The sequence below is a fragment of the Eriocheir sinensis genome, chromosome 35 (genome assembly GCF_024679095.1).
Source record: "Eriocheir sinensis breed Jianghai 21 chromosome 35, ASM2467909v1, whole genome shotgun sequence".
Classification (NCBI taxonomy): domain Eukaryota; kingdom Metazoa; phylum Arthropoda; class Malacostraca; order Decapoda; family Varunidae; genus Eriocheir; species Eriocheir sinensis.
In genome coordinates this window covers 11,425,850-11,452,986 of record NC_066543.1, presented here as the reverse complement: position 1 = coordinate 11,452,986, position 27,137 = coordinate 11,425,850, and the positions used below count along the sequence as shown (strand labels likewise).

General features: G+C 41.2%; 2 protein-coding genes, 1 long non-coding RNA gene and 1 other non-coding gene across 11 annotated transcripts in view; 3 read left to right on the top strand and 1 right to left on the bottom strand.

The window, feature by feature from the left end:
- The window catches only part of LOC127007397 (uncharacterized), a 236,880-nt gene extending 227,898 nt beyond the window's left edge, over positions 1–8,982 (top strand). For all 4 annotated transcript variants that reach the window (XM_050878330.1, XM_050878328.1, XM_050878332.1 and 1 more), the window contains 6 exons: positions 1,439–1,684; positions 2,889–3,092; positions 3,479–3,708; positions 4,293–4,563; positions 4,834–5,256; positions 6,998–8,982. In XM_050878330.1, the coding sequence (XP_050734287.1) occupies positions 1,439–1,684; positions 2,889–3,092; positions 3,479–3,708; positions 4,293–4,563; positions 4,834–5,256; positions 6,998–7,233 (1,610 nt within the window). In that variant the 3' untranslated portion in view covers positions 7,234–8,982. The remainder of the gene's footprint in view (positions 1–1,438; positions 1,685–2,888; positions 3,093–3,478; positions 3,709–4,292; positions 4,564–4,833; positions 5,257–6,997) is intronic.
- On the bottom strand, positions 1,564–3,009 carry LOC127007398 (uncharacterized). The gene is made up of 3 exons (XR_007760227.1): positions 2,869–3,009; positions 2,010–2,121; positions 1,564–1,712 (listed from the first exon to the last, which is right to left on the bottom strand). It is a non-coding gene; the product is annotated as an uncharacterized LOC127007398 (long non-coding RNA).
- Positions 8,983–17,293: 8,311 nt separating the features above from the next.
- LOC127007396 (dynamin-1-like protein) overlaps positions 17,294–27,137 on the top strand; it is a 39,923-nt gene continuing 30,079 nt past the window's right edge. For 2 of the 5 annotated variants that reach the window (XM_050878325.1, XM_050878323.1), the window contains exons 1-2: positions 17,294–17,511; positions 21,570–21,714. In XM_050878325.1, the coding sequence (XP_050734282.1) occupies positions 17,410–17,511; positions 21,570–21,714 (247 nt within the window). In that variant the 5' untranslated portion in view covers positions 17,294–17,409. The remainder of the gene's footprint in view (positions 17,512–21,569; positions 21,715–27,137) is intronic. The other 3 variants (XM_050878327.1, XM_050878326.1, XM_050878324.1) reach the window with 2 other exon arrangements.
- Positions 25,616–25,690, top strand: Trnaa-ggc (transfer RNA alanine (anticodon GGC)). The gene has a single exon. It is a non-coding gene; the product is annotated as a tRNA-Ala (tRNA).

Sequence of the window (27,137 nt, the reverse complement as noted above, 5' to 3'; positions counted from 1 at the left end):
ACGGTATGACAGGGCAGCGGTTCGAGCCCGCTCAGGCCGGATTCTCTCCGTTGACTAGGAGTGGTTACTGTTCCCCCTTGAGCAAGGGGGATGGGTGTGATCATGGCAGTACCCATAGATAAAGAGCACTTGCTCATGTCAGGAGGGTACCTGCTGGCGATTATGAGTCTAACATGTGATCAGGTAGTGGTGAATTACACTGCTATTAACCGACACACCACACAGCCACCTGTGCTTGGCTAGATATTGAAGATAATGGACAGGCACATGCTACTAGCCACAGCTATAGTCACTGCCTAATCCACTTCATGGAGTCATCACTGTTGACTGAGATTGTTATTTATTTTCATATTCATAAAAAAACAATGACCTAAACCATGAAAAATTCAGTTATAAGAAGAAGCTGGAGTGAAAGTCAGTGCCACTCTGGAGAGAGAGTGAATGAAGAGTTGCAACTATAGGAAAGTTTAGAGACAGAGTATCCTAAATTGTGAGATCAGAACAGTTTCAGCCTCTCATGGGAAATTCTAAACACCCAAAATTGTAGAGGCATATATCTGCTGCACCATATCAGTGGTAGGCTTTCAAGCTCCCTGTTCCTAATGCCGTGTATCCCTGAGTAATAATCCCCATGTTACCAGGCTGTTTAAGGAAAGGGTTCTGAGCTTTCTCCATTAATATCTTCTAGCTGCCTTTCATGTTATCAAGATGATGTAGATATCTTGTAAATCACCTTGTCTCAAGAAATATGTAAATGCTATTTAAATGCAGTTTTGTCAGTCAGTAAATTTGCTTTCTTAAAATTTATTTAGGTACATCACTAAAACAATGTTGCTATAATAACTAGAAAGATAATGGAATTGAGAGGAGAGGATGGCAAACACAACTTTCCTCAGACAACTTTCTGATACTTCAATTTTTTTACACAACTAATCAAATTCTTTGCAGTATTTTCTTTTTCAGAAGAATTTTTAACAGTATTGTATTGAGGCATGTTACTAATGGTGATGGGATATATATATATATATATATATATATATATATATATATATATATATATATATATATATATATATATATATATATATATATATATATATATATATATATATATATATATATATATATATATATATATATATATATATATATATTGCTTCTGTGCAAGATATTAACCTTTTATTTTCTAATGCATCCTATGTATGTATTTGTGATTTTGTTGCACCCTGAAAATTCTGTGAACTGTTATAATGCAATTTAATTACTCTATAAAGAATGGAATAAATATAATGCTATACTGTTTAGATTTGACTAATGATTGAAACATGAAATCAAATGAAGTGAGAATACCTATTTTAAATGTCGTGTGATTATTTGAATTTAGTTTGCAGAAAGTTGGTCATACCTAACCAAACATCTTCCTCTCTCTCCATCACAGCTCCAGTGTGCCCATTCGAGAAGGGTTTCATTCTGACAGATGACGACCGCTGTGTGTGTCCAACTGAGCGAAGCTTTTATGTTGATGAGAACGGGAACTGCCAGCGATGCCTTGTTGAGTTAGGCTTCATACTCACTGATGATGGAAGATGCATTTGTGACCCTGAGAAGGGCTATGTGCTGACTGCTGGTGGCATTTGTGACTGCCCCTTGCCAGGAGTCAAAAATGAGGATGGCAAATGCGTAGGTGAGCATCATTGTCAAGCCAGTCTGAGCTATGGCAGTTGAAAAAGGGTATATGATGATAAGTTTGAAAGTATAAATTTCAAATACAGGAAAAAAAATAGAAGCACAAACTGACCACTAGTCATCATTCAAAAAGTGATAGTAATGATAACAGGGGTATTCCTTCCTTCTGTAGACTACTCCTTTGATTTTTGCATTTCAATTACAAATTTAAAATAGTATATGTAATCCATAGCATAAATTTGCCACTATTTACACTGGATGAAGCAGTACAGTCTGTTCATGCATGCGGTAAGGACCTTAAGATCTTGGAAAATTTCATATACCTTGACAGTGCAGTGTAGAACAAAGACAGATCATATCAAGAAGTCTCCCAGCAAGTTGGCTTGGCCTTTGGTGTTATGGACTCGGCACGTGTATATGGCATTGTCAGTATACCTGTGCAGAAGGAGAAAGATTTGAATCCTAAAGTCACTTGTGTTCGCTGTCTTACTTTGTGGCTGTGAGATATGGACACTAACAGTGACAATATGTTAGGCAATAAATGTCTTCATAGAATCATTAGATATTTCTGAAATGACTGTGTTAAATTGACTACTACTCTATGAGACTGAATTGAACCCAATTACCTGCCTAGTCCCTGAATGCCAAACAAGATGGCGCCACTATAAAAAAAAAAACACTGGCCTGTGCCACAACGGGCCCACCAAGAAAGCTTACTGGTGCCATAGGCCAAACATAAAAATAAAAAAAATGGAGGCCAAAGCTCATGAATAAAGAAGTTGAAGGATCCTGCTAGGAGGTACTTGGTATGGAGAAAGTGCCTGCGTGTAGACTTGCTTGGAGAAAACTTTGGGGATGCCTTTCTAGGGTGGGCAAGGCAACACACACCCCTACATATGCTTCCATTGACTGATTGAATACTTATAAAAATCATATTCACTGCTTTTATTTCCTACTATGTATACCACTCCACACTATTTCTCAAATTATTTCTGTAATGACTACTTTGCCATGTAGAATAATTTATTACAATTTTCATTTCAAGTTACATACAAGTATATCTATCCTACCATTTTCCTATGCCACCTGATCTCACTTTATTGATTCAATATCCTTCATAGTGTTCTTGACAAGTTCATTTCACTTCTAACTCTTGATCAATCAAGTGAACATTACACTTACTTTTCTTGTGTTGCTATCAGTTCGCACAGAGCCGCCACCTCCCATCGGATGTACCAGTGATGATGACTGCCCCAATGACAAGGCCTGTGAACAACGTAAATGCGTCTACCCATGTGACTATTATCCATGTGCCAAGTTGGCTAAATGCATCAACAGAGACCATCGTGCCAATTGCACCTGCATCGCTGGATATTCAGGAGATCCCTACAAGGAAGATGGCTGCAGTGAGTGTCTTATATATACAGCAAAACTTGCATTCTTTATTAAAAAATATATAATATGAAAGCCATATAGTACTGATATACATTCTCATGTAAAACTCAATCCTCCAAGGATATTGAGGAGCATATCTAACCGCAAAAATAGTGATAGTAGTAGTAGTAGTATTTGTTGCAAAGTAGCAGTATTGGTAGTAATAATAATTGTTGTTGTGATGGTGGTGATGGTAGTAGTAGTAGTAGTAGTAACCTTGTGGAGAAGCAGTATCTTTTTAAAAGTTGACCCCCAAAATTTGGCCTAAATAAGTTGGGAAAAAAAAAAAAACTAGACCTGTCCATACCATAGCCGTTTATCTGACCATAAGACTAACTCTATCCTATTATCCCTGCAGAAGACAAGATTGGGAGAACTGACTTTCCTCGGCCAGAGATGGTGGTCAACTGCCTTGCTGATGGTGTTCAGGTCGACATCAATATTGGTGACCCTGGATTCAATGGCGTCATGTATGTGAAGGGCTACTCTAAGAACGAGGAGTGTCGGAGGGCCATGAGGCCTGACATCGACACAGGAACCATTGACTTCAAGGTTAAGTTCAACACCTGTGGCCTCATTCATGAAAATGTAAGTCTTCAGCTTTTATTTTAGAGTTTACATCAGCACTTTACTTTAGCAGTATTTAAGGAATAAAATGAATAAAGTAATGGTTCTATAGCATATGACCAGTTTTCTCAATATAATATTCAACACATGCAGTACAATATATATCTATAAATAAGTTGAAATGTTTGGTCTTTGTTATAGGTTTTATATAATCTATTATACTTTCACTACCTCCAGTATTTTTAGTATTTTAGGAATAACAAAAAACAAAGTGCTATAATACATAAATTAATACTTAATGATATAATCAGATGCAAGCAGTACAGTATTTATGTATAAAAAGCTTAAATGTTGTATCTGTATTGTAGGTATTATGAAAATTTACAGTAATAGTCCATTAGTCAGAATTCCACTGGTCCAAATGTTCCAGTATCCCAATATTCTGAATTTATAGACAGAAAATGGTATGTTGAAAAAATGCCCTCGTCTGAGCACGGGAGTGCCGGAAATTATTAATAGTCCAAATTCTGAATGGGCCTGCTACTATTCAGGTAAATAGATTTTTACTGTATCATGTGCCTATCACCACGCTTCCTCTTTCACAGGGTCTGGCCAGATTCATCTTGGTGCTGCAGAAACATCCTAAGCTTGTGACGTACAATACACAGGCATACCATGTCAAATGCACCTACAACACAGGAGAGAAGACCATTACTATAGGCTTCAATGTATCAATGCTGACAACTGCTGGAACAATAGCCAACACTGGTCCTCCTCCTACTTGCCTAATGAAGATAACAGACCCCAATGGTAACAGCATCGAAAATGCAGAAATTGGTGACTTGCTTATGCTCAAAGTCGTGGTTGAACCATCAAGTAAGTATTGCAGGAAGAGTAAAAGTTGACCCCTCCAAGGATATGATATGTTCATTTTAGGAATATGTTGAACACCTTAGAAGCATAGTAGTAGTAGCAGCCCCCTAGAAAAATAGTATCCCATGTAAAAGTGAATCCTCATAACTTGACCTTCAAAATTTTCTAAAATTTTTACTTTCACATGAACAAAAATTATATGGTGCTTTTAACATGAAATAACACTCTTTGTGAAATAAATAACATATCTAACAGTTGTGCACTCCCTTTCAGACATCTATGGTGGCTTTGCGCGAAACTGCATTGCTCTGACTGCTAACCCGGATGGTACCGACAATGAGCACCTTGTGACTGATGAGAACGGATGTGCAACAGACCCATCCATCTTTGGCGAGTGGGAGCAAGCTGATGATGATGCCAAGACACTTGTTGCCCTATTCAGTGCATTCAAATTCCCATCCTCTAATTCCATACGCTTCCAGTGTAACGTGAGAGTTTGCTTTGGACGATGCCATCCCGTCAACTGCAATGGATATGATGCCTTCGGTAGACGTCGACGTCGAGAAGCTAATTCTGACGCGGAGGTGTTATACCAGCCAGAGTCAGTGTATGATGGCCAGTTAAGGGAAATTGAAGTCTATTCACAGTCTATCTTCACTGTAGAAACTCGGACCGAGAGATTTACTGCACCTCAGGGTACGTACTGTTTTAACTTTGCCGTATTTAATTCATATTAGGCATTTGTAGAGAAACCACTCCTGTGGTCAGTACTCTAGGGCAGAGATATCCCAGTAAGTCAATAATCATCTGCCTGAACACACACACACACACACTGTGGCACAACTGGTTAGAGCACTTCTCTGCCAGGCTTCACGGCCCGACAGGGCGGAGGTTCGAGCCCACTCAGGCCAGATTCTTTCCGTTGACTAGGAGTGGTTACTGTCTCCCCTTGAGCAAGGGAGATGGGGTGTGTGAGGTCCTGGTAGTACCCATAGATCGACGATAAAGAGCACTTGCTCATGTCGGGAGGGTACCTGCTGACAAAGTACTGCACAGAAGACTAATTTGGAAAATTAAAAATAGGGGTGGAGTGGGTGATGGACTGATTAAGTGGCTGGAGGACTTCCTAACTAACAGGGAAATGAGGACAATAATTAGGGACAGGGTTTCCAACTGGTGCCCTGTGATGAGTGGGGTCCCACAAGGTTCGGTGCTGGCACCAATAATGTTTACTGTTTATATAAATGATATGGTGGACGGAATGACCAGCTATGTGAGTTTGTTTGCAGATGATGCAAAGCTATTGAGACAAGTGAATGATGTGAAGGACTGTGAGGCATTGCAGAGGGACCTGGATAAAATATGGGAGTGGAGTGGTACATGGCAGATGGAGTTCAACCTTGGGAAATGTAAAAAAATAGAGTTTGGTAGGAGTGGTAGAAGATGTAAATACGATTATAAGATGGGAAGTGAGATAATGTGCAGAGGAATGGAAGAAGAAAATTGGGGGGTGACTGTCTCAGAGAACATGTCACTGGACAAACACATCAACAGGATAATGGGACAAACTATGAATTTGCTGAGGAACACATGGACGGCATTTGTGTGTTTGGATGAGGAGATGATGAAGAAAATAATAGTTGCAATGATAAGGTCAAGGTTGGAGTATGCATCAGTGGTCTGGTCTCCTCACAAAAAGAAGAACATAAGAAAGTTGGAAAGAGTGCAGAGAGTGGCAACTAAGATGGTACCGGAACTTAGAGATCGGACTTATTAGGAGAGACTCAATAGCATGGGGCTCACAACCCTGGAGAGAAGAAGAGAAAGAGGAGACCTGATAGCGGTGTACAGGGTGGTGAGCGGAGTGGAGTATTTGGATAGAGAGGACCTGTGTGTGCGGAACGAGAGAGAAACGAGAGGACAAGGAAAGAAGTTGAGGGCGGCCACGTGTAGGCGAGATGTGAAAAAGTTTAGCTTCCCAAACAGAAGCATTGAGCTATGGAATAGGCTGGAGGAGGAGGTGGTTTGTGCAAGAAACATTAATGATTTTAAGGAAAAATTGGACAAGAGGGGATATGGAGACAGGACAGCGCGAGCGTAGCTCTTTTCCCGTATGTCACAACTAGGTAAATATATACACACACACACACACACACACTCTCTCTCTCTGATTTTTTATTTTCTTTATTCTCTTCTCTAGAAACCCTTACAATAACCTAAATATTAACATTTTTATTTCCTCATGTCTCCCTTCTTGCATCTTCGTTTTCTCTTTATTATTACTTGGCAGTATCATATCAAAATCTTCCATCACCTCTCTTCTTCATTTATCCCCTCACCTTATCTCACCTCTTTTCTGCTCCTTTTCTTTATTCTCTTCTCTTGAATTTTTCTTCTCCTTTCCCGTCATCTCATCTCATTTCTTTTGTGTTTACAGAAGAGGTGATCAGCCCTGAAGAGGTGTGTGTGAGTAAATGGGGCTTCATCATTGCCCTCATCATCACAGCCCTGCTAGCCTTGGTGGCGGTGGCAGTGGCAGTGTCCTGCTGGCTCATGGCCTACAGGCGTCGCCCCAAACATGGGGGACCACTTCCTCATCCACCCGAGTTCCCCAATCCTCTCTTCACCACGCCTGAGCCCCTAGCAGAGCCCTCCCCTGATTACTTATCCTGAGGGACCAGAGCCCTCCACTGACTGCTGTGATCATTTATTCTATACATTTACTCAGAGATGAGCACTGTGCTCCCCTCCCCTAAGTCACCATTTAGTGCATGTTTTTCAATTCAAACCATGAAAAATTTAATAGTATAATATTTTTCTCCAGATATATTCCTATGGTCATGAAAGTAACAAGTGAGACTCGGTGTGACAGGAGAGTTCCCAGGGTGTTTGTCCCTTTACAAAGACCTTGTCCTAAGTTCAGCAGAAACCACTTGGGGAATGAACACCAGGGATGCTGCCTAGTCACACGTGTGTGTGTGTGTGTGTGTGCTTGTGTGTGTAAAACATCTATAAGGTAATGAACATTCATGTACTGCTTTTGCTGTTTTGTTTATTGTACAAAGTATTATCTTGAGTAATGCCCACTGATTTTTGCCGGACATAGCGGTGGCATGTATTCCCCTTTCATCTGAGTGGAGCCCTGAGTGTGGTAACCTTCAAAAGGTAATGCTTGAATAGCTCATCTATATTCCAAAGACTTGTGTTTTACTGTATTCTAGGAACAGTTATGTAAGCTTAGGTTATCTATTACAAACAAGTTAGGTGCTCATGGACATGTCCCTGTTTTGTCCAGCTTCCTGAAGTGTCAAAAGTAATATGGAGAGTTAGTCTCTGGCTAGTGTGTATGTGTGTGTGTATGAGTGTGTGTGTGCGTGTGTGTGCCATAGCTACCATGAGCCAGAGACTAAGCAGCTCACCATGTTACAGTGTATAAAGTTGGTCTGTCATGGCGGCTATGGGGAGTCAGAGATAGTACTGGCAGCAAGGCAGTGCTGCACGTTAGAAGTTAGTGACTTGTCCTTAGTAATATTTGCAGAATCGCAAAGAACTGATCTCCCCCTATCTACTTGACAGGACCTCAAATGAATGATTATATAAAACTGAAAATTGTTATATTTTGTGCACATGAGTGCTCTAGGTGCAGTATGAGATGTTACCTCTTTTCCTGCAAGCACAGGTAGGAAATGTGCTGAAATAAGAGTACTTTGAGGGTATTGGTGGATGGTGGGTTGAAAATGTAACTTAGCTCTCTAAAAGGGCTTCACAACTTTATACAAGAATAATACTTATGATTGTTATGGTTAAATAAGTTTGAAAACCCACCAGTTCCAGCCATTACTCTACAAACTTCCTCTGTCTGGGAGTTCAAGAATTATGTTTTATTGAAAACTTCAAAGTTAATAGCTCTGAAGAAAATTTTGGGTATTATGTGCCTGCATACTAGTTCATAGAAAAATAATTCTCATAAAAATTATGCCCATTTTTCTTTTTCTATTTTCACTAACTAAACAAGGCAAGCTGGCTGTGGCATTCTGTACAAGTATGTAACTTGGTTTCAGTACACTGACTTTAACAAAGGCATATTCCTTCACTTGTTATACTCTGTACTGTGATCTGTGCCTTGGTGCTTGCTTTAATGCTGATATGCCTTTGTTTGACTCACGGGTAACTGTCTTCTGTATGACTCTGTTTTGGAAGCACTCTTAATAACTGGTGGTGGGACTTCAAAACTCTAAGAAATCAGTCTTGGTATCTAAATGTAATAGTTAACATGGTGGTGGGTGTCTGATGGGGTATCCAGTACACACAGCTTGCCTTGTCAATATCTGATCATAAATTTAACTTCTCTATGCTTTAAAACCATGTTAATATCTCACCTGTAATATACACCTGTTACCTAATAAAGGATATGGAATACAACCCCTTTTTTTTTCCTCTAGACAATTTCAGAAAACATTCCAACAAGGCAAATACCTGGTGAGTTGCTGAAGAAATTGCTGGTAAAATTCTAGGGTATTTTTCAACCCCCCATAACTCAAAAACTATGCATTTGCGACGCATTTCATGTTTACCACCGCATTCCCCGCAGTCTCAATGGACCCCAAGCCAATTTTGGTTGCGAGGGGTGGGTATGGGCAAATACTAGAATAATACCCTCTGAACACCCAGGTTAAGGGGACTGCCCACCTAAAATCTAATTTACCAGTGGATCTTTAATGGAAACTTTGAGCTTTACTCAGAGAAATAAAATGACCAACCCATAAATCTTATTCAGATCCAACCAATTGTGTTTGATCAAATATCAAAAATTGAAAAAAGTGCAGGAAAATGAGCTTTTATATAATTCTATCTCCTAGGAATCTTGGCCAGTGTCTCACATATTATAACCATGTACACTTCTAAGTATAATGCAGGTCTTAACAGTCAGTGTTGATAGCCAAGAAGAAATCTTTAAAAGAATAAAAAGAAAAACTCAAAATTTTTACTGAAAAATCATTAACCCATTTCTATTTTTTTAGTGCAAAAAACTGACTGCTCTTTTTCTTTATTCAGTTATCCATAGATACCTCATAATTATGTAAAGATTTGATCAAAACTGAGGAAGATGGAAATTATATAACAATAACTTACATTTCTTAGGAACAAACTTTAAAGTTTTTTTAGTTTGACTTCAGTGTTCATAACCATATACGTGTGCTTGAAAACATGTTATATTTTTTTTTTTTATTATCAGGGTTATTATGAATCTTTGCAGTAACCTTGGCACCTGGCACCCGCGGTCTTCTGCATTGCAGGATAACCCACTCAAGGTGCAGTTTTCAGAAAGTACCACCTTCCTCATTGTCTCCAGGTTGGAGAAGTCTCAGAACAAGCTTTGATGCAATCCTTTTTCTTTTCTTTTTTGTGTGTGTGCTTTTGGCAATCACCAACAGGTTCATGCTTCAATGGTGATGTTATCATATGGCTGAGAGCTTGGAGTATTCTTCATCCAAGGCTGTGAACACTGAACCCAAGCTGTTAACGTAACGTTATCATTGCCATCTTTTGGATGGGTATAGAGGTTGCAGGTGTAGAGGTAGAATGGCCACCTGTAGCTGACGATGATGGAACAAGAAGCAATGGAACAGATATAGCACACAGTGGTGATAATGGAGGTGGAGTGGTTGGAGCAGCAGCGGCGAGGCAAGCAAGTGGCTGCATGTGGTGGACTGGCGGAGTAGGAGTACAACTTTTCTCCAAGTTTCTCCCTTCTTCACTTTTCCTGGGTTACTGCAGCCAACCTCGCCTTTCTCGACATTGTTACGCAACCCGCCTCGTTCCTGGTCTTGCGTACCTCCTGGCCTCCCTTGGCCAGCCACGGGTTCGTTGTGTGTGGCGGTGGTGACGGACTAGTACCCCCAGTGACGCACTGACTAGTAACTCGTACTTCCGACGCCGCTGGGTAAATAAACACTGTGTTCCTGTATTTTCCTGTGTGTATTCCCGATCCTCTGTACAAATACCCTACCGCTTATCCGTGGCTCGATCTCCGGGCGCTTGGTATCCCGCGGAGAGATCATTTGAAGGGCACACGGAGGCTCACAAACGGCTTCTGTAGAAAGGCAGCAGTAGGGCGGCGCGAGGCGACTCCTTCCCATAGTTGGGCGTTATCGCGATAACTTATCGCGATACTTTATCGCTGATAACAAAATCGGGTTATCGGCCATCCGCTACTTATTTAAATATATATCGGTATCTTCTTTACCTTTGTAACCAAACTAGCGATAATCGTTACTTTTTTCCGCCTCTCAGAAAAAAAACGTACGTTGCCTTTTCCCTACTGCGCATGCGTGGCCCGGGCGCCTGGTACGTGTTGTATGGAAAAACTTCGGGGTATGAAATATCTTCGGTGAAGAGATTTCATACTTAGATCAACATTAAAGCACTTGGTTATTTTTATTTTTTTTGTTAGACTAAAAAATAAATATATCAGAGAAAAACCATTTAACTTTTCCCAAAAAATTATTATTCATTGCCTCAAATTTGATATTCCATATTCGTTTGTGAGCATGCATTGGTATTGAAGGCACCCGGTGTCGTGTTATTTGGTGTCCCATCGTCAAAAGCTGGCGCTTTTGCTTACAAACACTGGTCTCTCGTGAACTACGCATGTTCAGACCAGAAAGCGTAGCCCTGTACAGTCTCACAAAGCTTTTTAGCACATTAAGAGTAGTTGCTGGAAGGCTGAATCAGACATACAGTACCACCATCCTCGCTATTTCTAGAACGACACTCTCTTCATATAAATGCAACTCGTAGTGTCGTTCTAGAAACAGCGGGGATGGTGGTAGTGGTACTGTATGTCTGATTCAGCCTTCCAGCAACTCTTAATTGCGGTTATAAAGCTTTGTGAGACTGTACAGGTCTACGCTTGCTGGTCTGAGCATGCGCAGTTCACGAGAGACCTGCAGTGTTTGTAAACAAAAGCGCCAGCTTTTGACGGTGGGGACCAAGGAGTCTCTTTGGTGGGGACGCCAAAACAACACCGGTTCAGGCGTTTCTAGTATTACCGTCCATTGGTACGTGTCAACGTGTGGTTTTCAGGTTTTGTAAGTTTTCTGAAATACAGATAATGAAAATTTGAATACATCTGTTTTTTATTTGAAATATCAATATAGTATCGTTTTCGCCTATCGGACTTATCGCTAGCTAGCATCGGAATTGTGGATTTATATCGGGAATCGGTTATCGGTTATCGCCTATATTTGTGTTTCCAGTTAACGAATATCGGTTATCACCGATAAGGTTTTCCATTATCAGTTATCGGTTATCGGGAATAAGGTTTTCTGTTATCAAGCCCAGCTATGCTCCTACCTCACGGATCCCGGGGGTAGGCTCGACTTCCTCTCGGATGGGCGAGGTAGAGTAGATTTCCTCTCGGATGGGCGGGGTAGAGTAGACTTCCTCTCGGATGAGCGGGGTAGAGTAGACTTCCTCTCGGATGGGCGGGGTAGAGTAGACTTCCTCTCGGATGGGCGGGGCAGAGTAGACTTCCGGATGGGCGTCTGCCGGCTCCATCCACACCTCGGGCCGCCTCCAATCAGCTGCCCGCATTCCCTCACGTGACTCCTGGAGGGGGGAATGCTCGTTTCCTTGTCAGCACGGCCATAAAGGAGGCGGGAATGGCAGCCTCCGCAACAGCTTGTTTCAGCTATCGACAGGGGAATGGTCGTCTTCGCAACAGTATGTTTGTGTCAACGGGGATGGTAGCACTGTAGGGACGGAGTCGGGTTTTTGACGTCACGTGTACGTATGATTCAGAATCTGAAAACGGAACGCGTATCGATACGCGTTCCGTTTTCAGTTCAAGAAATCTCGGATGCAACACTGATCAGTGTTGCATCCGAGATTTCTTGAACTCATAGAATTCTTGTTGGCGGACAGCCAGCATTAATGAAAGTAGCGATTCTTGACATCACATACTACAGTATTGTTGTGCTGGGAGCTTCCCCCGGGGTCTATGGGCCTCTGGAAGACTCCGGAGGAGCGAGCAGGGGGGCGGGGACCAGGGGTCCCACTCTGCCAGTCCAGGATTTCCCCAGATAGATGTCAAAATTTCCCGAAATTGGTCACAGCTTCCCCAGAATCGTAGAACACTGCCTTAATGTGTGCCAGCTCATTTTACTTGTTATTCCTGCTACTGTTTATCATAAAATGCATAAAACAGTATATATTTTTTATAATTAAACTACCTAGGAACACTGAAATAAATATTTGCTCAAAAATATAATTTTCTATTTCCATTAGATCATCACAAATCAGCATATCAGTGACATATCTTTTAGCAAAACTATACACCAGTATATATGCCTATTTGGACACTAGAAAAAGGATAACAGTACTATGATATAGCAACAGCTTTCATATTACGCCTAAATTGAAAAAGAAGTGAGAAATATATATTCACATTGTAATTACACATTACCTAGGTAAGAAATTAATGTTTCATAATTTGGCATTATGCTTTGGTAAGAAAAAATAAAATACTGGCCTTATTTCCACTGAATATCATCTTCATCCATCACAGAATGGGTGTAACATGTAGATTAACTATGCTTTGGTAAGAAAAAAAAATACTGGCCTTATTTCCACTGACTATCATCTTCATCCATCACAGAATGGGTGTAACATGTATGTAGATTAACTATACTTTGGTAAGAAGAAAAAAAAATACTGACCCTATTTCCACTGATTATCATCTTCATCCATCACAGAATGGGTGTAACATGTATGTAGATTAACTGCTCTGGGGGGGGGCTCCCGTGGTAGAGTCTCGGCCTTGTGCTTCGGCGTGGTGCCTGGGGCGTTTGCAGTGATGCCATTTTAGCGGATTTTCCGCTAGATCTGAATTGCAAAATTTACAAGAGTAACTGGTGGATTTTCAAGTCCAATCTAGCGGCAAATTTTTAGAGCTTCACCTATCATCTGGCGGATTTTTCAGGCCATCCTAGCGGATTTATAAATTTTGAGTTGGCAACACTGGGCGTTTGGGTTCGAGACCTATCAGTTGCCAATGAGGTGGGAAGGTGGGCGCTTTCCGACACCCTCAGCCCCGTTGTTGGGTCTCCTCCTTGAAAGAATTGGGTATCTCTCTCCCGGCCGTCTGGGGGTTGCGCGGCATGCTCCGCCTTCCTCCATAGGGGTTTATCCCCAACGAAATACCTAAAAAAAATATATGTATATATATATATATATATATATATATATATATATATATATATATATATATATATATATATATATATATATATATATATATATATATATATATATATATATATATATGCTTTGGTAAGAAAAAATAAAATACTGGCCTTATTCACAGAATGGGTCTACATGTATAGATTAGCCCTTTATTGACTTGTAATAACAGTATGACACATATTATCTGAGTAACCCTGCATTTAATATGGTAAATTATAATATTTTTTCATTGGTGCTCCCTAAGGGTCGGTAATTGGTCCCTTGCTTTTTCTCATCTACATCAATCATGCTGTTTCATAACTAAATTGTAAGTTTTGCTTATTTGCTGATGATATAAAACTATACCTAGCTACTACAATTTCTAAGTCTCCATTTAATTTCTCACAGTATTTTGCAGAGAGACATTAACACTCTTTACAACACAAGCAGTTCTTGGGGTTTATCTTTCTCAGTTGGTAAATGTGCCAGAATGAACTTTTGTAGGAATTTCCTTGATGCTCCTGTTCCTTTATCATATCTTATAGGAAACCAAGCCTTACAAGATGTAGATAACTATAAAGATCTTGGGGTCAGGGTGGATTCCTCCCTAAAGTTTCACTAACATGTGAGAGAAATCACTGGCAAGGCTGGAGGCATTGGTTACAGTACCCTTTGCAGATTTCATGAAGGCAGTTTTCATCTCTCATATTCGCCCTATCTTGGACTTTGCCTCTGTGGTTTGGTTCACTGGTTGTACAGGAGAACAGGCTTTTAGAAAATGTTCAGAGGAGGTGAACTAAGAAAATTGCCGGTTTTCATGATCTGCCATATAGTGAACGTATCGCTAGATTGAGTCTTTACTCCATTAAAGGAAGATTGATCAGAGCTGATCTTATTTACATAGATTTACATAGAAAATCAGACCACACAGACCCCATGGTCCAGACTTGGTGGTCTGTCCTTAAACCTAAGTGATTTTACATTAATCAGAAGACTCCAAAACGTTGCATTTCTACTCTAGTTGATATTACGTTGAAGGAAGTGACGGTCGAGCTTATTTTTGAAGGAGTCAATCGTGTTGCAATGGACCACTGATGGTGGAAGCTTATTCCATTCTCGCACTACAACGTTGGTGAAGAAAAAATTGGTGCAGTCTGAATTTACTTGTCTACATCTGAGTTTTACGCCATTGTTCCTCGTGCGCAAAGTGTCATCGATCATAAACAATGTTGATCTCTCTACATTCGTGAAACCATTAAGTATTTTAAAACATTCGATCAGTTTTCCACGGAGGCGACGTTTCTCAAGAGAGAACATGTTAAGGGTAGAAAGCCTTTCTTCGTAGGATTTGTTGCGCAAGGAAGGGATCATTTTCGTTGCCCGACGCTGAACACCTTCTAATTTAGCAATATCCTTTGCATGGTGGGGAGACCAAAACTGTACCGCATATTCCAAGTGGGCATATTATTGTGGTGTTCAACATTGTGAAAGGGTTTTGTCCTAATCTAGGTCACCTCTTTGTTAGAAATCACAACAGAGATACAAGAGGCCACTCCTTCAAGCTTTTTGTTCCTCGTTACAACACTGATGTTTGTTTCTTCTCAGCGCGGGTCATTAGCATTTGGAATAATTTACCCGAATCAGTTGTCATAGTGAATTCTGTTAATGCTTTTAAACGGCATCTCGACACCTCTCTTGGTCAAATTTTGTATGATTTTGATTGACTTTGGGTTGCTGAGTATCACTTTGAATTGTAAAATTATGTCCTGTGCTGTGTCTCCACTTGGGATTGCCAACCTGACTGTATTGTCTTGCCACTTGGTCAAGAGTGTTATGGCACTGGGTTTGTGTGGTCTTGGTGATGCCACATTGGCCAACCATCAGATCATCTAAAGGACAATCTACTTGCTGTCTTGGTTGGAGGCGTCACTTGATTCTAGACGGGGTTCTCCCCATCTAGGTAAGAAATCTAGGTAAGAAATTTCACTGAGCAATGATAACTTGAAAGGCACTAGAAAGGTTTGACTGTATATAATTTACGCCAAAAAATCATGGACTCCACATATTTAGACTTTTATAATACTGATCCAAGATTTCCCTAGATTTCCCCAAATTTGCCAGTTTCCCTAGATTTGTCACTAAAATTGATTAAATTTCCCGATTTTTAGTGTCATTTCCCCAAAAAGTGGGAGCACTGGTGGGGACCAAGGCCCCGCCCGCGCCCCGCGGGGCCCGCGGCCAGGCGCCAGGCGGGAAGTGTTGTCAACTCGCACATATTTTTGCTACATGTTCTTGTATGATCTAATATATACTGTAACGTTCTAGACTGTACTGTTCTGTATGTATATATATATATATATATATATATATATATATATATATATATATATATATATATATATATATATATATATATATATATATATATATATATATATATATATAGGAGAAGAGGGCGAGAGGAGTCAGTTCCAGTCATAGTAAGCTAGTGGCCAGTGAAGAGTCAAGAGTGAATTGCACTACTAAGGAAGAATATTAAACTACAGAAGCTGTGCAAGGTGTTTATGTATACATATCTCCCTTCCACGGAGTCTTGTGACGGCGACACGGAACCCAAGAAATACGTCCGGCATAACAGTATTTTGCATTATAAATTGACAGATATGAGGAATAGAAAAAGTGGTCACCATTAATATCACAGAGTCCCGAACTATACCTCCGTAGCAATAAAGTTTGTCATTCACGCAAAATAGTTTTGACATAACTGCAGATTAGATGTTCGTTCGCCTCGTATTTCTCCATTATCCTTCTCCGATATGCGGGCGTTGCGACAACGACGACCTACATAATATATTGTTCTGAAGGTGGTTACAGGCCATTCTAATGTATACACTTGCCATGGGGAAAGGGGATGTAGAGGGTGAGGGAGGGGCGGCATAAGTTCGATGCAACAATAAATTATCAATCAATCAATCAATCAATTATATAGGATAGATACATAGATACGGTTATATTCAATAAGTCTAAGGTGGTACAATCCTTGTTACCACTTTTTTTCTTTCTGGATGTAAAGGACAGAAGGTGGATCGAGAGGCGAGGCGACGTCACGGTGTTGCGAGAAATACCTCCTTGCAGAAATAAGTCGTTGTGCTGTCCACCACGCATGCGCACTGGGGATTACACGGCAGGAAAACATATCAATTTGCTTGGTTTTGGTCTAGTTTGTCCACATGTGATCTTTGTAATGATCGATATCTCCCGCCAGACAACAACACACCATACTAACATACCAAACAAGCAAGAACTGAGTGAACATCAACGTGGGGCAATTCTTTCTAAAATCCACCCTACTCGTTTGGTATAAAGCCTTCTACTGATTAAAAGTGTTGCTCTGATCTTTTTGCCGTGTATTGGAGCCGAAACAGGGAAAGTAAACGATAGTGATGAATGAAATATGGAAGTAGTAAGGAAGTTGGGCCTCTTTCTGCGAGCTATTTTGCTAATGCGAGGTGATTCCTACAACACGGGCGGGCAGCAGCAGACGCCTGAACAGCTGATCGCCGCGCAGGTCAACCACGGCCTGCCTCAGTGTGGCGATAGTCCTGCCTGCTGAGGAGCTACAGGATGGAGGCGCTCATACCCATCATAAACAAACTGCAGGATGTCTTCAACACCGTCGGGGCTGACTCCCTGCAGCTGCCGCAGATCGTGGTGGTGGGCTCGCAGGTGTGTGGTGGGCCCCGTAACGCACAGCACCGTAACCATCACCCTTGTCTTTTTCGTCCTTTTGCTGGATCCTGAGCTTCACCTTTTTTATCAGAAGTGCTTTGCTACAATATTAGTGCCTCAAAGAACATATAAGAAACGTTCTATGATAAATTTATGAAAATGTAGAAAAATTTGACAGCCTTCAGATCATGTTGTTTGATTAATATAAATATTATTTTATGACAATCAAGTCTAGTTTTTTTCCTTTACATTCTTTTGCTAACAAAATTGATGCTGTATTTCACATTAAAAAAAATTGCAGGACATGAGTAAAGTATGATGCAATAAGTTAACCTGCAGAAAAATAAAGGTGATAGTAAGGGCATACATTATAACTGCATTTGGCCACAGTGCTCATCTCCATGGCACTGGCCCTTTAGCCTCTGCTGGGTAAGAACCCGTTACCACAGGGCATGGCCAGTGTGACATCTGGGTTACTTTAGTTTACCTTCCTGGGTTTCCCCAGAAAATGTAAGCCCATAAATTTTCACAGCCAGTGCTAGGCATTATCACAGTCATTTCTTCAAACAAAAAATTCCAGAATTGTGAAAATGTGAATTATCCAAAAACTCCGATTTCCCACGGGTCTCCCAAGATGGTTAGGGGATTAGGCCTTTTTCTTTACTTTTAACCCTCTCGCACACCGTAAGTTTCCAATAAGTTTCTGTACCACTCTTCATATATTTCTCAGGCCCGACCGGCCTCTTTTGCTGCCGCAATACTCTACATTCCCGGACATATTTAACCCTCACAGATATATCATACCCCAATAAACTTGGTATCAATGGCTTCATAAGATTTGTACTAGAACATGCGCAAATAAAAATAGAGGAAAATTTATATTTATAAACAATACAAACTTGTTTCACGTCTCCATCTAGAGTATTGTGGACAATAAATCCGAAGTACCAACTCTTCCCCACTCGCTAGCTTGAAATTTTGTGGGCCAACTATTTTAGCCGAATATATATTTTGAAGCGGAATTTAGTGAGGATTCTTATGGTATCCTCAAAATCCTCATACGCCGATTAGTTCCCAGGTTACACCGAGAAAACTATTTTTTTCCTCTCCCGTCGGAGGAGGCTAACAAATAAAAATCGCTCAAAGCTCCTCATCTACGCTCCTTAGAAAGGTTGCAATAAGTTACCATTAAGAAACTTATCCCAACAAATGATGCTCCCAAATTTGACGCACTTTCACCGAAAACTTAATTTTTAATCAATTTTTTAACTTCTATGACTCATTTCGCGTCATCGTTCGCCAGGACCTTTTACCCTTTGATGACATGAAATGCATCATCGTGCGCGAGAGAATTAAGTTCTTGCACCTTCATAATATGGTTGAGGGACATGTATTTCGTCCCTTAACCCTTTCAATATGTGACGCAGACATCTGTGTCACAATATGGAAAGGGTTAAGAGGAAATGGAAGAGGATTAATCCGCTTCTAAACCTCTTAAGAGGAAATGGAAGAGGTTTAGAAGAGGATTAAGAGGTTTAGAGGAGGATTAATCCTCTTCCATTTCCTCTTAACCCTTTCCATACTGTGACGCCGACGTCTGCGTCACCGTATTGAAAGGGTTAACTATAATATATGTAAAGGGTAGGCGGTGGCTGAGTGGTAGCATGCTGGGCCCACATTCATCGCGTGATGGACGGCGCGAGTTTGAATCCCCGCATTACCACCTCGGATTTTTCAGTCACCGCTGAGTGGCTTAAAACTACCCACATGCTGTCCTGAAGACCACCCATCAACCCGGATTCATGAGGAAATCGTCCAGGTGAATCAAGAATGAGTTCCTTGGGGCAGCATGAGCCAAGAGAAGATGGCGCCACTATAAACACCTGCCTGCGCCAATATGGGCTGGGGCCGACTACCATCCAGGCCCCTCAAGCAAGCCTACCGGCACTATAGGCATAGACGTAAAAAAAAAAAATATGGAGGCGTAATATCGTATTTTGGAGGCACGGAGTCAATCTCCACAATTACCTCAGAGAGCACTATGCAAGTGATGGTGGGTCAATATTTTAGTTCTTATAACCAGTAATTGTAATTGTTATGGTATTTGTGACAATTGGTTATCAGATTCTGAAAAGACGCTTCAGAATGTTGTAAAAGTTCCGTCTATAAAATCCATGGGTGACTTATGGAAAGTACAGTTTTTAACCCCTTCAGCACCATCACGTACGCATGTACAAGACAGGGGATGCACTACGATATACCGTCACGTCCGGGTGTACGTGAAATTTTCTATTGTTTCAGAGGGCGGGTAAATACGGGCGGTATAGTTTATTACACTGTTTAGGGGGTGGTACTATGTACTGGAAATACCCTGAAGCTCTGCCCACAGTCACTCAAGCAAATCAGTGACTGTCACGTCACGAGACGTCACGGCATTTCAAGGCTGGCTCAGGGTTGCCATTTGGGACTCAGTGCTTGTCTTGCTTCCATAAGAGAAGGATTATATCACTTTGTGTCCCTAGCCTGGCCATCTTGGATTCGCTACAATTGTTGCAGCCGCCGTTAACACCACTATGTCGGTCAGCAGTAGTTCCGAGTCTGGCTTTGAATATCTGCCAGGTGCTTCTACTGAAGAATATAGTGATGATACCTCAGAAAGTGGTGATAGTGACGTAGTAGATGACTGTGATGAGTTTTCAGACACTGTGGAGCCAGTGGAGGAACAAGGCTGGCGCCTCGTCTGACCCTTTCAGTGACACCCGGCCTGACCGGTGAGCGGTATACGAGCCCTGGTTGGGGAAACGGGAGCGGTGCTGAAGGGGTTAAAGTGAAAATAGAAATATGATATACTCAAAACTATAACTATAATTCTATATACCCATTCAGTTCTTCAGATGATTTCCAATTTTCTTAGATTCACTTGCCATAGTAGTGTTAGCTAGAATAAATAAAGATATAATTATGGTGGATAAGTGAGTAGAAATTATCTTTAACACCTTCATAAAATTCCCTAGTGGTTCATGTAGTCCCCGATATTAACATTTACCCCACTAAAAAGTATTACTATTGGATTATCTAGCAGACATGAGAAGTATTTCAGAGACAAACTTCATTTTTTGGTAAAATATGTTGCTTTTTCAGGTGAAGGTAGTTGTTATTGCCAGAAAAGAGCTAGAAAAGTGTAAAAGTAAAATTAGTGCTAGCTCTTGTGAGATGTCTAGTCAAAGTGGTTCTTATGGGGTAGGTGGTGTGGAATCAAATGTGTGTGGATCTGGATCTGGATTAATGATGTGCAGGGCACCTATACAAGTGCATAACACACATATTTGTGTTGGCTGTTGGGGGGACGGGGGAGCCAAGTGTGCAGGGGAGGGAAGTGAATCATTTGTAATTGTTAGTGTTGGTGTGTTGTGGTGACAAGTGAGTGTGTATTTGTTTCCTGAATTAGTCTATTGTACTGCAGTCTAAAATCTGATGAGGGAGGCTGTTCCAGTCACGTATGGTACGTGGAAAGTATGAGTGCTTGTATGCATCAGTGTTAGTGTGATATGTTTGGTATTTATGGATGTGTGTGTTACGAGTACGTTGACTGTTTGCGTTATGTAACTGTTTGTGGGTCAATGTCAGTGTGAGTGTTTGTGATCTTGTACATAAGTGTAAGTCTGTGTGCTTGTCTGTGTATGTGAAGAGGTTCCATGTTTATCTGTTGTTTGATCCATGTCGTGATGCCAGGCGTTCGAGTGGATGGATTATGTAAAGGAAAATAAGGCATTGTAGTTTTTAGGGGTATTGAAATCATAAGAGCTTACATTAAGCAAAGAAAAATGTAATCAACAATTTCTTAACCTAATGAAAGAATTGTTTATTGCCTATATTTTAAAATAAACATTGCTGAAAATAATTGCAGTCGTTTCTTCTAAATTTAGGTGAATGTGATTTTTAGTAAGTTTTATGTTTTCTTGCATGATTTTCAGATTTTCATTATTCTTGGCTTGACTTTTCTCTATGTACAAGTCCCATATTTTTTGGTGTTTTCAAGAAAAATGCCTTTCCAGAGTGCTGGAAAAAGCAGTGTCCTCGAGAGCCTGGTGGGACGATCCTTCTTACCCCGAGGCACCGGCATTGTGACTCGCCGTCCCTTGGTGCTGCAGCTGGTCTACACTACCTCTGACGACAACCAGCACCGCTCAGCAGAGGCAGGTGTGTTGATGATCACTTTTTGAGCATTCCTCAAGGTTGTTATTACTAACGCTTGAAAGATTGATATCATAGAGGCCATAATTGGCAATGTACCAAAAGTTTGGTGGCATTGTATTGCTGATTTTATCAACAACATTAAACAAAGTAAAACAGATGTTGACTTCACTTAAGATATTGAAAACAGCATAAAACCAAGTAAACCAATCGAAAGCAATAAACAGTGGTACCTCGTGATTCGAACACCTTGCAATTCGAACAATTCCCAATTCGAACATATTTATCAAACAAATTTTGTCCTCCAATTCGAATGTGCGTCGCAATTCGAACAAACAAATGGCTGCAGACGACGCCACCAGTGTAGCCAAGTCGGTGAATGTGATACCACGGACTCCAGCCTCAAAAAACGCCAACCCGCGACTGCCATTATTTCCCGCACACTCCCTTGTAAAATAGCCCAATTTCGCGGGAAAAACGTGGACCTGGCAACGCTGGAAGCCATTCTTGTCAGTCACGTTTCTGTTCCCCTGCTTTGAACACCACGCTTTGTTGTTCTTGATATTTTTTGCATATTTTCATGAATTAACCCTCATTATGGCTCCCAAGAAAGTGAAAAGTGACAGTGCAAGTGGTGGTAGGAAGCTTAAGCATTATAATATGGAAACGAAGAAGGAAATAATACGAAAACATGAGAGTGGAGCATGTGTTTCTGATCTGGCCTTACAGTACCGAATGGCCAAGTCTACATTCTGTAGGTACATATGTACGTACCTACACGGAGCATCGCTATTGGTTGAATACAACTTAGACGTGTCCTCAGGTAAAAAGATTATTGGCTACTTGAGAATAACAAACTAACTAGGCTAACAAACATTAGAAAATAACCAATAACCTGAACTCGAATGGAAAATTTTCTAACACAAGTAACCTGCGTTCGAACCTGCTTTACGCATTTGTACGTGGTACCGAACCTGCCTTATGCGTTCGTTACATGTGTTTACAATATTTAGTTGACAATATATGTCTGGTTGACAATATTTGAGTGATCTGGCCACAGGGCATAACATAAACCCATAAAAATATTACCAAAAATATGGGGATTTTGGGGCCTGGAACGGATTAATTTTTTCTACACTAATTTCAAAGGGATAAATTGCTTCCTAATTCGAACAGCCCAAATGAACCAGTTAAGTTTGAATCACGAGGTACCACTGTATAAGAAAGAAATGAGAAGGAAGGAGAAAAATACGGAGGGAGAAGGAGAAGAAAGAAAGGAAGCAGAGGAGAAGTGAGGGAAGAGATAGCACACACACACACACACACACTGACGTCTGACGGAAACTTGAGTTGTGTGACCCAATTGAGGTGGTGGGGATTGGAGAAGGTGCATACAACATATGGAGGAGAGACAGAAAGAGAGAACAGGGAGGGGGTGTGATGTTGACGGTCAAAAAAGGCATTAGGGTGGAGGAGGTGATTGAGGGTGAAGGCTTGGCAGAGGTGTTGAAAGGAAAATTGTGGGAGCTAAAGGAAGGAGGCATTATGTAGTAGGGTATGTGCCCCCAAGAACAAGCGCATGGGAGTTGCGAGAATATGAACTGATGATATAAAACACGGTGAGTTGCCTGAATGGAATGTTGAGGGAGTGTGAGAGAATCATTATAATGGGTGATTTCAACTGCAAGGAGGTGGAATGGGAGGATTGGCAGACACAGGGAGCAGACGAGTCGTGGGGAGGAAGACTCCTGCAACTGGCAATGGAACATGTGCTGACTCAGTGGATCAAGGAACATACCAGATTCGGGAAAGAAGGCGAGGCATCAAGACTAGACCTGGTATTTAGTTAGGAGCCGGAAATAATAGAAAATCTGAAAGTAGATTGTCCAATAGCGAAGAGCAACCATGCGGTTGTGGAATTTGAAGTATCAGAGAAGAGAACGATTGACCGAAAAGAGGAGCACAAAATTGGGAGAAGCTTTTCTAAGGGCCAGAATAAATAAGCGCTTTTTCAGTATTTTCAATACCCCGAGTTTCACAATCATCAAGCCATAAGCTTTGTCAGCATCCCTTTGGGTTCCTCCACAAAGGATTGTCTGTTACAAATACAAACCATTGAGTAGGGTCAACTTGGTAGCGTGCCACAGGCTTATATAGCTGGAGTTGGCGTTTACAGACTACACAGGTAATAGAACCCAGTTCAGTCTCAGAGTAATTGATGACTTTTTTTTTTTTTTTTTTTTTTTTTTTTTTTTCCTACAGCAGAGGAGTCAGTTCAAGGGCATAAAAAAAGGAAACAAATGTGAAAAAAAGCCCGCTACTCACTGCTCCTAAAAAGAGTTAGAGGAGTGGCTGAAAGATAGGTCAGTTTTGGGAGGAGAGGTGTCCTGATACCCTCCTCTTGAAAGAGTTCAAGTTGTAGGCAGGAAGAAATACAGATGAAGGAAGATTGTTCCAGAGTTTACCACCATGAGGGATGAAAGAGTGAAGATGCTGGTTAACTCTTGGGTAAGGAATTTGGACAGTAAAGGGATGAGCTTGAGTAGAAAGTTGTGTGTGGCGAGGCCACGGGAGGGGGGGAGGCTTGCAGTTAGCAAGTTCAGAAGAGCAGTCAGCATGAAAATATTGATTGAAGATAGAAAGAAAGGCAACATGGCAGCGAAATTTAAGAGGTAGAAGACTATCAGTAAGAGGAGGAGAGCTGATGAGACGAAGAGCCTTACGGCCATAGTGTTAGTCTTCCCCATTCCCTTTCCGTCCCCATCCCCATACGTGGGACTGGGGTATGGACAAGCCACCCCGTCAACTTCCCATCCCCGGGACAGATATGAGGGACCAATCCGCACGTCATAATAATGTTGGCAGCACTTCCAAACCAATAATTACAGAAAACGAAATAAATAATGCATTTTTTACACACCATTGTTTTCATATACATTATATATCATAAAACAAAACAATAGCATTGTTGATCTACAAGTAAATAACAAGTAACGCGGGTAAGTTAATTTATGAGACAGGTTGGTATCCATGACTCGTCACACACCTGGGCAGCCACACCGGGGTTGCCAGGTCGTGTCATTTATGGCATTTTTGTCTTAAATCAAATTGGTCACCAAGAAATGCCCTTTTTTATGGTATATGTTAAGTATTCCCTTAATAATGCCATATTTAGTCATCAATCTGCCGTCTTTTGCCATTCTTGCGGACAATTATAAAGGAATCTTCAGAAGTAACTGTACGTTTACAATCAAATGGAAACACCAGAGTCTTTACAAACTAAAAAATAGATATTAACTTTAGCAAAGTTTGCAATATAATATCAGTCATACAAATATTCTGATGCTTTTCAATATATGTCCTTCTATAATAACAAATAGAACACTATTTACTCATGAAATATATGAAGGAAAAGCCGAAGACGTCCTGCTCTCTACCCCGCGGAGTCAACACTTTTCCCACCCCATCCGCACCCTCACGGGGTAGCGTAAAACAACCCCAACCACATGGGGACGCTTTACACTACGGTTTATGGCCACAGGTAAGGGATGGGGATGGGATGGTGTTAGAGGTAGGGGGTTCACCAGAAAAGGCAGGCACCGCCCGGGGATCAAACCCGAGTCCTTCCGCTTGCCGGGCGGACATGCTACCGTTACACCCCGGTCGCCTCTCAGTGACAACCCATACAACTCCCCCCCTAAGGCCGGGAGTTGTGTGGGTTCTCACCGAGAGGCGACCATGGTGTAACAGGTAGCATGTCCGCAACAGCGGAAGGACATTCGGGTCTGGTGCCTGCCTGAACCCCACTAACATGGCGCAGTGAGTAGGATCAGCGGGATACACACTCCCCGGACTGGCCAGCCATGGAGGCGGCCTTAGGGGGGAGTTGTGTGGGTTCTCACCGAGAGGCAACCGTGGTGTAACAGGTAGCACGTCCGCCCGGCAAGCGGAAGGACTCGGGTTCGATTCCCGGGCGGTGCCTGCCTTTTCTGGTGAACCCCCTACCTCTAACAGATGGGAATGGGGAAGTCTAACACTATGGCCGTTAGACTCCACTCTGTCCAAGAGAGCTGTGTGAGTGGAGCCCCCCCACACGTGAGATGCATACTCCATATGACTTGACATGTCACTCCAGCCATATCCCATGATTCTGTGAAGTCATTTATTACCATCACTATTTAGTGTTCATGTCTGTCAACCATGAAGTAAAACAGGGAGCACAAGTGATATAGTAATCCAAATTTTTGTCCCTGATCAAATATTGAGAGAAATCATTAGCATTTATTCATGTATGAACTAGAACTGAAATGCTGTTCTGTCCATCATCCTGAAATTTCTACAACCCTTACTATTTTATGTTTGTTTGTTTGTTTATTTTATTTTTATATATATATTTTTTTAAGTGACAGTAAATAAGGAAAATGAAGTTCCCACATGTAGTTGTTATAACTGACCAGTCAAAGGTCAGCAGATCATTCAGCTGGGCTTGACTGTCCTGGTGCATTGTCTTCCCCCCAACCTCCCCCTCGCAAGAAAAGGGGTCCCAACTTTCCTTCCAAGCACCATCTAAAGTCAGGTAACAGTAATTTGTTAGAGATGTGCAGATCATATTTTTGCTGCTAACCTATACAAAGATAATATGGTTGCAATTACTAAATTGTCTGGCTCAATTTTCAGATTGCCTAAGAATGTTACTTGAAGGCATTTTGAGACTTGTGTTTGTGAATTTTGATTTTACATTGCAATTTCTTCAAGCAGTTTTAACCATGAAACTTTATACTAACTATGGTAACACAACAAAAAGATAAATTCAATACTAAACAGATAGAATATAGACAAAAACTTAATTTAATTTTACCATACCTGTACAGAGGAGAGTTGATGGCTTAAGTGGAATGTGGTGGTCCCATGGTGTCTTATTTAATAATTCATAAAAAAAAAAATAATAATAATAAATGAAATTCAAGAGAGGGCACACCGAATTCGAGCAAAGATGTGTACAGTCACCTCTTGATTAACGCGAGGGTTACCTTCCTGGAAATGTCACGTTTTTTAAAATTGCGTTATATAAACATAATTTCCCCATACACAATAAAAACACGTCCTGACACTCACCATCACTGTTGATGCGTCACTGGTCGTTGTCGTCCAAATCCTCACCCCCTCTCCCTCCTCCCTCCTCACCCTGTCCTTCCACCTCCTGTGAGGAGGTGGAAGGATGCTTGGGTGCCATAGTAGAGGTCAAAATGCAGTGTACATATTCCAGAGAAACGTTCCATTCACAGTGCCGGTTAGCTTCAGACTGAGACAGCGTCTCTGAGCGGTGACGTCATCGAGTGTGACATCATCGATGAAAATCGTGTTAAATCGAACATATCGCGTTAGTTAACCCTTTCATTGCTATGCGCTCGCAACGAGACTATCCCCTC